A 12,768-nucleotide genomic window follows, 5' to 3' on the forward strand; every position below is an offset into this window, starting at 1 on the left:
CCATTTCCCATTCAACCGAAAACGTGCTGGGTAAAGTCTCCACCTCCTATATATCTGTCAGGATCTCTTCGTAGACATTCTGTAAATTTTGTGGAAGTTGTAACAACTTACATAGAGGAAAAAGAGTAAAAAAGAAGTGTAATCATAATATATTGTTGTTGTTCGGTCGCTAAGTCTTGTCGGACTCTTTTGCGACTCCTCCTTGCACTGTAGCCCATGTAGCTCCTCTGTTCATGGGATTTCCCAGGGAAAAATACCGGAGTAGGTAACCATTTCCTTCTCCAGGGGATCTCCCTGACCCATGGATCTAACCCAAGTCTCCTGCACTGGCAGGTGGATTCTTTACTGCCGAGCCTCCACAATTATGTGCTGTGCTCAGTTGCTCAGTCATGTCCGACTCTTTGTGACCCCGTGGACTGTAGCCCACAGGCTCCTCTGTCCATGGGGCTTCTCCAGGCAAGAATACTGGAGTGGGTTGCCATGCCCTCCTCCAAGGGCTCTTCCCAACCCAGGGATCAAGCCCAGGTTTCCCGTGTTGCAGGCAGATTCTTTACCAGCTGAGCTACCAGGGAAGCTCTCCCCACAGTTATAATAGATAGCTATATATAAATTAGATAGATGATCCAGTCTTCTCTGTAAATGATAGTTGTGACACATTCCCTTTTTAAAAATGTATTTATTTAATTATTTATTCGGCTGTGCCAGGTCTTAGGATCTTCGATCTTTGTTGCAGCATGCAGGATCTTTTGTTGTGGCAGGTGAACTCTTAGTTGTGGCATGTAGGATCTAGTTCCCTGACCAAGGATGGAACCCAGTCCCCCTGCACTGGGACTGAGGAGTCTTAGCCACTGGACCACCAGGGAAATTCCCACACACAAACCTTTCATAAAGGATCTGAATCCTTATTGATTATTATAGTCTTCTATTAACTTTTACTACTGGAAACAATGAAAGTAGGAGTTGACCCAGGGGAACCTTTGGGTTCTATCCATGTTCCATTTGGAAATTTCAAATCTGTCTTTCCCTTCAGACCCAGGATCAACCAGCCTGGCAAACACCAACCGACACCCTTCTTCCTTTCCCACCCCTGCCTTTGGTCTGTTTTCCAGGGTCATGAGGAGCTCTAAATAGCCAAGTTATAGTCTTACTTTGGGCTTCCTTGGCGCTCTGTGGTTAAGAATCTGCTTGCCAGTGCAGGAGACATGGGTCTGAACACCGGGTCAAAAAGATCCCCTGGAGAAGGAAATGGCAACCCACTCCAGTATTCTTGCCTGGGAAATCCCATGGACAGAGGACCCTGGCAGGCTACAGTCCATGGGGTTGCAAAAGAGTCAGACACAACTTAGTGATCAAACAATAGCAACAAGTCCCACTTTGCATTGTATTGGAATCACTGTTGTGTCCACCGGTGAAAGTATTTCCTCATGTATTCTCTACATTATCCTTAGACAATGTTTTGATATTAGGTTTGACTTTCAGAATATGCTGAGATTTGATTATAATTTATGGTCTGGATATTAGAGCAGGGGAGCATGCAAAAAAATAACACTCTTGCAAGATAACTACATCAGACAAACAGGTACCTCTAATAATGCATCTTGTCTTAAAGTTTAGGTTGTCTGTTAGTAGTATAGTTACATGAACTTTCATGTTTATTGTTTGCATAAATTTTTTGTGCCCTTAAGTTATAGATGTGTTTATAAACACAATATAGTTGCATTTTTTAAATTCAATGTCACTTTGTCTTTTTTTAAAATGTATTTATTTTTAGTGGAAGGAGAACTGCTTTACAGAATTTTGTTTTCTGTCAAACATCAAAGTGATCTTTGTCTTTTAAATAGAGTATTAGATCCAGTTTATTCAGTATAATTACTGATATATTTATCTTTATATCTGCCATCTTAACTTTGTTCTTTTCTGTTTATCTTGCTGATTCTATATTCTTTTTTTCTCTGTTTTCTTCATGATTTTAAAAATTATCAGTTTTTTATCTCTATTATTAGAAATTCTATGTACTATTTCTGTACTTTAAGGGCTACTTAAGAAAATAACATGAATACTTCAACCTGTCAAAGTCTAAAACCATTCATACCTGTATTCATTCATGTGACAACAGACCATACACAGAGTACTTTAGATACATTTATCTACCCATATTCCAATGTAGATTATTGCTGTCTTGCATTTTATTATCTTTTTTTAACCTTCTAGACATAACAGTTTTTTATAGTCAACGTTCATCTACATTTGCCCCTGTAATTCCTAAATTGCTTTTCATTCATTCTTGTTTCTCAGCACTACCATCTGGGATCATTTCCCCTATATCTCATTATTATTTTATTTCAGCCATCATTCCACTCTCCTAACTTTCATTGCTGCTGTGAAAAGTCAGCTGTTAGTCTATTGGCTAATATGAATGTAATTTATCTTTTTGTTTGCTTTTTTTAAAAAAGATTTTCTCATTGTCTTTGATTTTACACAGTTTTTCCATAATAGATCTAGGTTAGACAATTTGAGTTGGTGGATTAAAGACTGCCATCATCTTTGGAAATTGTTCATTCATTGTTTCTTCTAATTTTGAAATTTAATTGCAACTCCAGTTCTATCTGTTCTTGTTGTTCAGTCCCTCAGTCATGTCCAACTCTTTGGGACCCCATGGACTACAGCACTCCAGGCTCCCTATCCTTCTATCTCCCAGAGTTTGCTCAAGTTCATGTCCATTGACTCTGTGATGTTATCTAACCATCTCATCCTCTGTCGCCCACTTCTCCTTTTGCCCTCAGTCTTTCCCAGAATCAGAGTCCTTCCCAATGAGTCAGTTGCTGTTCACATCAGGTAGCCAAAGTATTGGAGCTTCAGCATCAGTCCTTCCAGTGAATATTCAGTGTTGATTTCCTTTAGGATTGACTGGATTGATCTTGCAGTCCAAGGGACTCTCAAGAGTCTTCTCCAACACCACAGTTCAAAAGCATCAGTTCTTTGATGCTCAGCCTTCTTTATGGTCCAGCTCTCACAACTGTACATGACTACTGGAAAAACCACAGCTTTGACTATAAGGACCTTTGGCAGCAAAGTAATGTCTCTGCTTTTTAATACACTGTTTGGGTTTGTCATAGCTTTCCTTCTAAGGAGCAAGTGTCTTTTAATTTCATGGCCACAGTCACTGTCTGCAGTGATTCTGGAGCTCAAGAAAATAAAATCTGTCACAGCTTCCACTTTTTCCCATTCTATTTGTATGAAGTGATAGGACCGGATGCCATGATCTTAGTTTTTTGAATATTGAGTCTTAAGCTAGCTTTTCCCACTTTCTTCCTTTACGGCTCTCTAGTTCCTCTTCACTTTCTGCCATTAGAGTGGTATCATCTGCATATCTGAGGTTGTTGATATTTCTCCTGGGCCATACTTTGGCCACCTGATGTGAAGAGCTGACTCATTGGAAAAGACCCTGATTTGGGAAAGATTGAGGGCAGGAGAAGGGAACCGCCAAGGATGAGATGGTTAGATGGAATCACCAATTCAATAGACATGAATTTGAGCAAACTCTGGGAGATACTGGAGAACAGGGAAGCCTGGTGTTCTGCAGTTCATGGAGTCACAAAAAGTTGGACATCACTTAGCGACTAAACAACATACGATATATACATATACACATATATGTTTACACACACACACACACATAATGGCTTTCTGACTCTTATGATTCCATTCTTGTGTTTTTTCCTCAGGGAGGCACTTTCTCCTGGAAAAAAATTTGGGGCTGTCTACTTTGAGAGCTCTCACAGACAGGACTTCATGAGCCCCTTCGGAGCTTCCTTCATGGACCACTTGCACTTCACTCCCGTTGGTGTGGGCAAAGCTGCATCCTGTTTCAGTTTTTGTTGTCAGCTTGGCCACTGTGCTTTCCAGTGAATATCTGCTTTGGTGTTCTCTTGTTTTCATATTGCTTCAGATGTCCGGTTATTTCTCTTGGCTTCCTTCTTCACAGATGCACAGATTCACCATACAGGTATTGCAATGATTTTTTTCCCACTTGCTTTTTAAAAAATATTTATTTATTTATTTTTGGTAGTTTTAGCCTTGAGGAATCTTCATTGCAACTTGTAGGCTTAGTTTCCCCATGGCATGTGAGATCTAGTTCCATGACCAGAGATTGGACCCTGCATTGGAAGTTAAATTGTCAACCACTGTACCACCAAGGAAGTCCCTCCCCACCTGCTCTTTTCGGGGGTTCATGAGGGCACCATCTGTATTAGTTTGCTAGGGCTGTCATAACAAATTACCACAGACTGGGTGGCCTAAGCAACATAAATTTATTTTCTCACAGTTCTGGTTGCTAATAAGCCAAGATCAAGATGTCAGCAAGTGTTTCCTGCCTCTCTCCTTGGTTTGCAGATGGCCACCTTCTCACTGTGTCCTCACATGGCCTTTTTTGTGCCAGCACCTCCCTAGTGTTTCTCAGAGCACTTTGTACTCAGAATCCATCTGCTCATGGCAACAATGATGATGGAGAATAAGTGTGATATTGTGATATATAATAAATATATGTTTGGTCTTCTTCCTGTTTCTGGTACAGATCTCTAAAACCGTTGGAATATCCTGTAATGAGGGTGATCAAGACATCTCTTGCTGTGTTAATGAGGTAACTTATGGACTACACCTAAGGCTGGAGGCTGGTTTCCAGAGCCAACCATGTAATTAGAGGGTTGGAACTTTCAGTCCCACAACCCTGACCTCCAGGGAGGGGAGGAGGGCTGGAAGTTGGATCAATCACCAGTGGTCAATGATTTAATCAACCATGCCCATGTAATGAGACTTCCATAAAAACCCAAAAGGATGGGGTTCAGAGAGCTTCCGATTGTGTGAAAATGTAGAGACTCAGGGATAGTAGTGGGCAAGAACATGTGGGAGTTCAGCGAGGGCATGTAAACTCTGCCCTTTCCCTATGCCTTGCCCTGTTCATCTCTTCCACCTGGCTGTTCGAGTTATATCATTTTATAATAAACCAGTAATCCAGTAAGTAAAATGTTCCTATGAGTTTTGTTAGCCGCTCTAGTAAGTGAACCAAACCCAGGGAGTGGGTTGCTGGAACCTCCAATCTATAGCTAGTTGGTCCAAGGCACAGGTGATAACCTGGACTTGCAACTGGCATCTGAAGTTGGGGGTTTCCCTGGTGGCTCAATGGTTAAGAATCCACCTGCCAATGCAGGAGATTTGGATATGATCTCTGGGTCAGGAAGATCCCCTGGAGAAGGAAATGGGAACCCACTCCAGTATTCTTGCCTAGAAATCTCATGGACAGAGGAGCCTGGTGGACCACAGTCCATGGGGTCACAAAAGAGTCACAGACACAAAGTTGGGGGTGGGGAGGTATAGGACTGAGTCCTTAACCTCTGAAATCTGACACTATCTCCAGGTACACAGAATCAGAATTCAGTCAAATTGCAGACACCCACCTGGTGTCTGAAAACCGCTTGGTGGTGTGGGGAACTCAACCCACACATACACCCGGACACTGGAATTGGGAGCAGAACTCCTTAGTAAGCAAATATAAGGTTGGACTGGGCAATCTGTATGTAAGGAGTGATCAGTGTCTCCCTCCCTAGACACCTACAGACCTGGGAAGCTCATCTTCTGTTGGGGATTTTTTCCCCGGGACTTGGAAGTGACGAACCTGAAAGAATGACACTCAGACAGTCTCTTGCAAGGAATGACAAGTTTATTTCTGTAGTCAAGCTTTTTTATAGAAGCAGGAACAAAGAGCTTAAAGTATACGGCCAGCAGAGCGCATGTGGAGTTAACACATAATCAGTAAAAACATTTCAAGGACAGCGTGCTCTAAATGACTCATGGGCTTATCCCATAACCTGCTCTCTCAAGTAACATCCCTATTTATTATTAACTCTTGGCACCGAGCATAACCAAAGGCAGGAGATGTTTTTCTGTCCGCAGTGCAAAGCCGAGTACTTTTCGCCCTTCACCATTTTCCCAAGGACTTTCTCCTTTTACAGCTATTTTGCACTACGCTTCCCAACAATCTTCCAGTGTCATATCTTTTTGCCTTTTCATACTGTTCATGGAGTTCTCAAAGCAAGAATACCGAAGTGGTTTGCCATCCCCTTCTTCAGTGGACCACATTTTGTCAGAACTCTCCACCATGACCCATCCATCTTGGGTGGTCCTGCATGGTATGGCTTGGCTTATAGTTTCATTGAGTTACACAAGGCTGTGATCCATGTGATCATTTTGGTTAGTTTTCTGTGATTGTGATTTTCTTTCTGGAGGCCATGGGATTGTAGTTCTTACTTTTTCTGTCTGCCCTCTGATGGATAAGGATAACAAGGAAGCCTGGCGTGCTGTAGTCCATGGGGTCGCAGAGTCAGACACGACTTAGCTGTTGAACAACAACTCCCTGGATAAGGACCCAGAAACCACACAGGCTTTAAGCCCTCACCCCAGTAGAAATGCATTTGAGAATGCATACAAGCTGCCAGCATGTCTTTTGTAATTACTCATCCACCCACCTATTGCCCTGCTTTGGAAAACCTATTCCCTGGGTACCTTTTTTCCACCAATGCAAGTGACACGGTGAGTGTCAAGGCTCTTTAAAGAAGAGAGGCTCTGCTAGCTGGTCACCATCAGGCAAGGCAAACATTAAGCCTAAGGAAAAAAATCAGAGACTGATTTCAAAGAAAACTCAGTATTGCCTGATAAACTGTGTTAAAATATTACCCCACCAATGGCTAGCCTTCATGTCATGAAGATGTGTTCATTTTAACAATGTCACTATCTTCCCTAACTGCAGGTGATAGGTGACATGAGAGAAGGCAATAAAATGAACTTAAAGACACCATACTATACAAAATCCTCATCAAAACTAAATATTGTAAATGTGTTTGAAGCAGAGTTCACAGTCTTGTAAAACAAACTTATTAGCTGGCATCCTCCTATAAAATGGAGCTTTCCTTTTTCACTCCTTTTTCTCTTGCTTATGGATTTTTATATATTTGCTGGGTTATAATTAATTACAGAATTTATTGATGGCACAGGAAAAGAATTATTTCAAGTTACTTTTAAACACTCTGTGTAAGTGGGATATACTGTAAAATAGGTAATGCTTATTTGCATTTTTCTCCCTAATAAACCTGATTAAATATAAAATAATTTCCCAGAAAAATCCTTCAGTGAAGCTGATGCTCCTTGAAGATGCGACATTTATTTCAGAGCTGAGAAGAATGAGGCTGTTGGTCACATCCAATCATGCAGACAGCCACCTCCTCACAATCCTGCAAGAACATACCAGAAGCACACACACTGACCACATAATCAGGCATGTCGTTTCTCAGACACACATTGAATGACTCACATCCACGGTCTGTAAAGAAGGCCCAAGAGAAACAAATCTATCAAAACCGAGTCACATTACAGACACGTTCACAGAAATGCAACCTCAGGCACTCTCACAGTAAGTCCCACTATCACAGGTCCCCACATTCTTAGTCCCACACCACTCGACACAATTCCAGTCCTAAAATCTTCTTTAAGCCGCATTCCAATCCCCGCAGTCGCTCCATCTCAAACACAAGTCACATTCAATGAAAAAATCGCATCCAGAACTACTCCAAAGATAGATACACAAGCGCGGTCCTCGGTCACAGACCTCCTTGGTTTGCCCCACGGAGATTTCTATTTATGCACGCACATCATCCCCCTTTATTGTGCCAGTCGTTCGTCCCGGCCCAGCTCCAAGCCCTGCCGCGACTTCCTCAGGACAAAGAGCTGAGAACCCCACCCTCGCTGGGTACCAACCGGCTCTCCGGCTCCATCGACACGACACTTCTCACTCAAATCAGCTCACTCACTGAGGCCCCGCCCTCTGGGGCTCCACCGCGCCTGCGCACTCAGTGCGTGCTGCCGGAGCTCCCAACAACCTCTGCGCGCGGCCCGTTAGGCCCCGGGGCTGGGTACTGACCGGAGCTGTCTCGCCCTCTCTTCCACTAGCATCACCGTGAGAGGGGTTCGGCGTCCCAGGTGACCAGTTCTGGCTCAGAACGTTTGTTCCGGCCATCGGTAGGAAAGCCTTTGCGGCCCGGGAATGAGGATAGGGAAGGTAAGCGCTGCAGCACCTCGAAGTGTCTGAAACCCTGCACCTCAAGCCGCGAGTGTGCGTGAGAACCGCGGTGGTATAACGGTGTGCTGATGTTTGTGGGCGTGACTGAACCGGGGTGTGTCATCGGGACTGTGCAGTTGTGAGGCCGGAACTAGTAGATTTGCGTTTGTGTGACTTAATCGGGTTCAGAGCCTCTTGTGTGACCGGAGGTTGAGGTGGACTGTGTGACTCCGACCCCAGAGTCACAGCTGAAATTTTCTATCAGCCTTAGAGTAATGGCCCCCCGTCAGATATTTGAGATCCAGAGAAAAGACTCCCAGCGAAAAGGCTTGAACCATCTTGGGATAAGAATGTTAGAACTGAACGTGCCCCCAGGTTGGCTCCTGGGAGTATCCCCGCCGCACTACATCATCGGGCGGGCGCGCGCGGACACACACGCACACACCCACATACCACGCCACACTGCATCCTCGGGCGGGCGCGCCCGGACGGACACTCACTCACTGACCCACCCACCTACGCTTTCGCAGACAGGTCCAAACCTTCCAACTGTAGGTTTCAGAACTGCAGAATTCCTCTCTGAAGTTCGATTCCAGTCCAGCACACCCGTTACCCTGGCTTTTCTCTAATCCTCGGAAGGGTTAGTATTTTTACACTTGGCTCAGACGGTAAAGCGTCTGTCTGCAATGCAGGAGACCCGGGTTCGATCCCTGGGTTGGGAAGAGCCCCTGGAGAAGGAAATGGCAATCCACTCCAGTATTTTTGCCTGGAAAATCCCATGGACCGCGGAGCCTGGTAGGCTACTGTCCATGGGGTCGCAAAGAGTCGGACACGACTGAGCGACTTCACTTCACTCCGGGCATGGTGGGTGGTGGGTGGTGGGGACATATGTGGTCATGGCTTGCCCTATTCATCCTGGATGAGCTGGGCTCTGAAAAAGGCCTGTCTTAAGATTCCCTTCTTCCCCCATCTTGTCAAACTAAGAAAAGGGCTGTGTTGACGAGGAGAAACGAATTGCTGTTGCCCACCTAGAAGTCAAGGTCGAGGCTAGTGGGTGTTTCCTTTTGTTCTGTGAGATGCATTTTTATTTTTTAGGACCTGGGAACATTTGCTTCCTTCTCCTCAGTATGATCTGTACCTTAACTTGATATCCCGTCCCTAGTGCCTGTAGGTGCTCCCCTAGTTACTCAGACTGTAAAGGGTCTGCCTACAATGCAGGAGATCCAGGTTCATTCCCTGGGCCGGGAAGATCCCCTGGAGAAGTGAAAGGCAACCCACTCCAGTATTCTTGCCTGGACAGTCACATGGACAGAGGAGCCTGGCAGGGCTACAGTCCACGGGGTCGCAAAGATCGGACACAGCTGAGTGACTAACACTTTCAGTGCCTGTGTGCATGTATCCATGTGGCAGATACTTCCCCACACGTTTTAAGATTGTGGAGACATCCATGTTTTCTAATACTGTTACTTAAGAAAAATAACATTCTTAAACCTAGTTCTAAACTTTACTGATACTCTAAGAAAAAGCAGTTGTGAAAAATCTCAAAAAAATTTACTAGTAAGGAAAAAAGGGGTATTCTGGTATTATTAAAGATAATTTATCAAAAAATTTAAATTGCAATGAAAAGTATTAAAGATGATTTTATTTAATAAATAGAATGGACATGTCATGTTTTTCATTTTATTCATTGTTTATAATAAGCCATTTTAAGTTCTTTATTATATTAACAGTTAACAACAACCCTATAAGATAGATACTGTTATTATTCTCCAGTTTGTCTGTGAGGAAGTAGAGGCACTGAAAATTAAGTAACATGTCCAAAGCCTCCTTCCTGGTTGATAACTGTCAGAGATTAGATTCGCATCCTGGATCCAGCCAATAAAACCTATGAGAGTCAGTCACCTCCCAACATTGTACATGTTCTGTTTAGTCTGCTTAATGTACTTGGCAGTTTATCATAGATAACTTTCTTCATTAATTAATATGAACCAGTATCATTATTATTAATAATTGTATAGTATGCTATCATATAATGGAACATAATGTATTTAGCTTGTTGACTGTTTGGTATTCTTTTTATTATAAATTATTCTTTGAAGAACTTCCTTGCATATATCTCTTTGTGTGTTTCTGAGCTGCCTATTCTATTCCATCAACCTATATGTCTAGTTTTTGGGGGGGTGCCAATATCATATTGTTTTGATTACTATTGCTTTGTAATATAGTTTATTTACTTATTTATTTTTTTAATTTTATTTTATTTTTAAACTTTACAATATTGTATTAGTTTTGCCAAATATCGAAATGAATCTGCCACAGGTATACATGTGTTCCCCATCCTGAACCCTCCTCCCTCCTCCCTCCCCATACCGTCCCTCTGGGTCGTCCCAGTGCACCAGCCCCAAGCATCCAGTATCGTGCATCAAACCTGGACTGGCAACTCGTTTCATACATGATATTATACATGTTTCAATGCCATTCTCCCAAATCTCCCCACCCTCTCCCTCTCCCACAGAGTCCATAAGACTGTTCTATACATCAGTGTCTCTTTTGCTGTCTCGTACACAGGGTTATTGTTACCATCTTTCTAAATTCCATATATATGCGTTAGTATACTGTATTGATGTTTTTCTTTCTGGCTTACTTCACTCTGTATAATAGGCTCCAGTTTCATCCATCTCATTAGAACTGATTCAAATGTATTCTTTTTAATGGCTGAGTAATATTCCATTGTGTATATGTACCACAGCTTTCTTATCCATTCATCTGCTGATGGACATCTAGGTTGCTTCCATGTCCTGGCTATTATAAACAGTGCTGCGATGAACATTGGGGTACACGTGTCTCTTTCCCTTCTGGTTTCCTCGGTGTGTATGCCCAGCAGTGGGATTGCTGGATCATAAGGCAGTTCTATTTCCAGTTTTTTAAGGAATCTCCACACTGTTCGCCACAGTGGCTGTACTAGTTTGCATTCCCACCAGCAGTGTAAGAGGGTTCCCTTTTCTCCACACCCTCTCCAGCATTTATTGCTTGTAGACTTTTGGATCGCAGCCATTCTGACTGGCATGAAATGGTACCTCATAGTGGTTTTGATTTGCATTTCTCTGATAATGTTGAGCATCTTTTCATGTGTTTGTTAGCCATCTGTATGTCTTCTTTGGAGAAATGTCTGTTTAGTTCTTTGGCCCATTTTTTGATTGGGTCATTTGTAATATAGTTTAAAATCAGGAAGCAGGATACCTCCAGCTTTGTTTTTTCTCAAGATTGCTTTGGCTGTTTTGGGGCTTTTGTTGTTCCATGTAGATTTTAGGGTTGTTTGTTCTTATTCCACAGAACAGTCCAGTGGAATTTTGATAAGAGGTTGCATTTAATCTATAGATTATTCTGGGTAGTATGGACATTTTAACAATGTTCTTATAATCTGTGAGCATAGAATATCTTTTTATTTGTGTTATCTTCAGTTTCTTTTACCAGTGTCTTAGAGTTTTTAGTGTATAGGTCTCTAACCTCCATGGTTAAATATATTCCTAGTTATTTTATCTTTTCATAAAATTATAAATGTGATTATTTCTTAGTTTGTCTTTCTTATAGTTCATTATTAGTAGAAATACAGAATGGATTTTTTTTTTAATTTATTTATTTTTGACTGTGCTGGGTCTTCACTGCTGTGTTCAGGCTTTCCCTAGTTGTGGCAAGTGGGGGCTACTCTCTAGTTGTCGTACATGGGCTTACCGCAGTGATTTCTTTTGTTGTGGAACATGGGCATGTGGGCTTTGGTAGTTGTGGCACACAGGCTTAGTTGCCCCATGGCAAGTGCAATCTTCCCCGACGAGGGATTGAACCACCCCTGCATTGGCAGGTGGATTCTTAACCACTGGACCACCAAGGAAGTCTCACAACTGACTTTTATATGTTAATTTTGTAGCCTGCAGCTTTACTGAATTCTTTTATTAGTTCTAGCAGTTTTTGGTAGCGTCTTTAGGATTTTCTATATATAATATTTTGTTGGCAAATAGAGGTAGTTTTATTCTTCCTTTCCAATTTGGATGCCTTTACTTCATTTCCTTGTGAAAATTCTTGATACATAGATATGCTATTATGTAACTGCTGAGAAAATGAATCCACACCTTTTCACCCTAGGTTGTAAGAAAGAGAATGACAAATGAAGTCACACAGGAAGCAATGTAGATGATTCTGATTGAAAATAGTGATGAGAGGGGTGCTACACTCCCTTGAGAGAAACCTGTCACTAATAAAAGGGGAGCAGCCCCCCAGCACCCCTTCTAAAAAAAAAAAAAGAAAATCGTGATGAGCCCAGTGGATTCTGGAAGTTATTGTTCTGATAGCAGGCAGGCAGGGCTGCCAGTGCAGTAGTTTGTCAATTGGAAAAGACCCTGATGCTGGGAAAGATTGAAGGCGGGAGGAAAAGGGGACGACAGAGGATGAGATGGTTGGATGGCATCACTGACATGATGAGTTTTAGTGGGCTCTGGAAGTTGGTGATGGACAGGGAAACCTGGTGTGCTGCAGTCTGTGGGGTTACAAAGTTTTGGATATGACTAAGCGACTGAACTGAACCAAATGGCTGCTAGAGATGATCCTATGAATTTCTCTCTTTGTATCTATTTAAGCAGATTTGTGAAACTTTGGAAGAGATTCTG

General features: G+C 42.6%; 1 protein-coding gene and 1 long non-coding RNA gene across 4 annotated transcripts in view; one reads left to right on the forward strand and one right to left on the reverse strand.

Moving 5' to 3' along the window:
- Positions 1-12,768, forward strand: part of LOC104995279 (zinc finger protein 82 homolog) — a 60,418-nt gene that overhangs the window by 38,734 nt on the left and 8,916 nt on the right. For 2 of the 3 annotated variants that reach the window (XM_010849083.1, XM_010849082.1), the window contains exon 1: positions 7,910-8,107. The exons of the other annotated variant lie outside the window; for it this stretch is intronic. Coding sequence is in view for 1 of the 2 variants with exons in the window: in XM_010849082.1 (XP_010847384.1) it covers positions 8,093-8,107 (15 nt within the window). In the remaining variant the exon portion in view is untranslated. Of the gene's footprint in view, positions 1-7,909; positions 8,108-12,768 lie in introns of those variants that run through there. 3 annotated transcript variants of the gene reach the window in all.
- Positions 6,320-7,861, reverse strand: LOC104995280. The gene is made up of 3 exons (XR_826048.1): positions 7,807-7,861; positions 6,559-6,657; positions 6,320-6,409 (listed from the first exon to the last, which is right to left on the reverse strand). It is a non-coding gene; the product is annotated as an uncharacterized LOC104995280 (long non-coding RNA).

Source organism: Bison bison, unplaced genomic scaffold (genome assembly GCF_000754665.1).
Source record: "Bison bison bison isolate TAMUID 2011002044 unplaced genomic scaffold, Bison_UMD1.0 scf7180017864280, whole genome shotgun sequence".
NCBI classification, from domain to species: domain Eukaryota; kingdom Metazoa; phylum Chordata; class Mammalia; order Artiodactyla; family Bovidae; genus Bison; species Bison bison.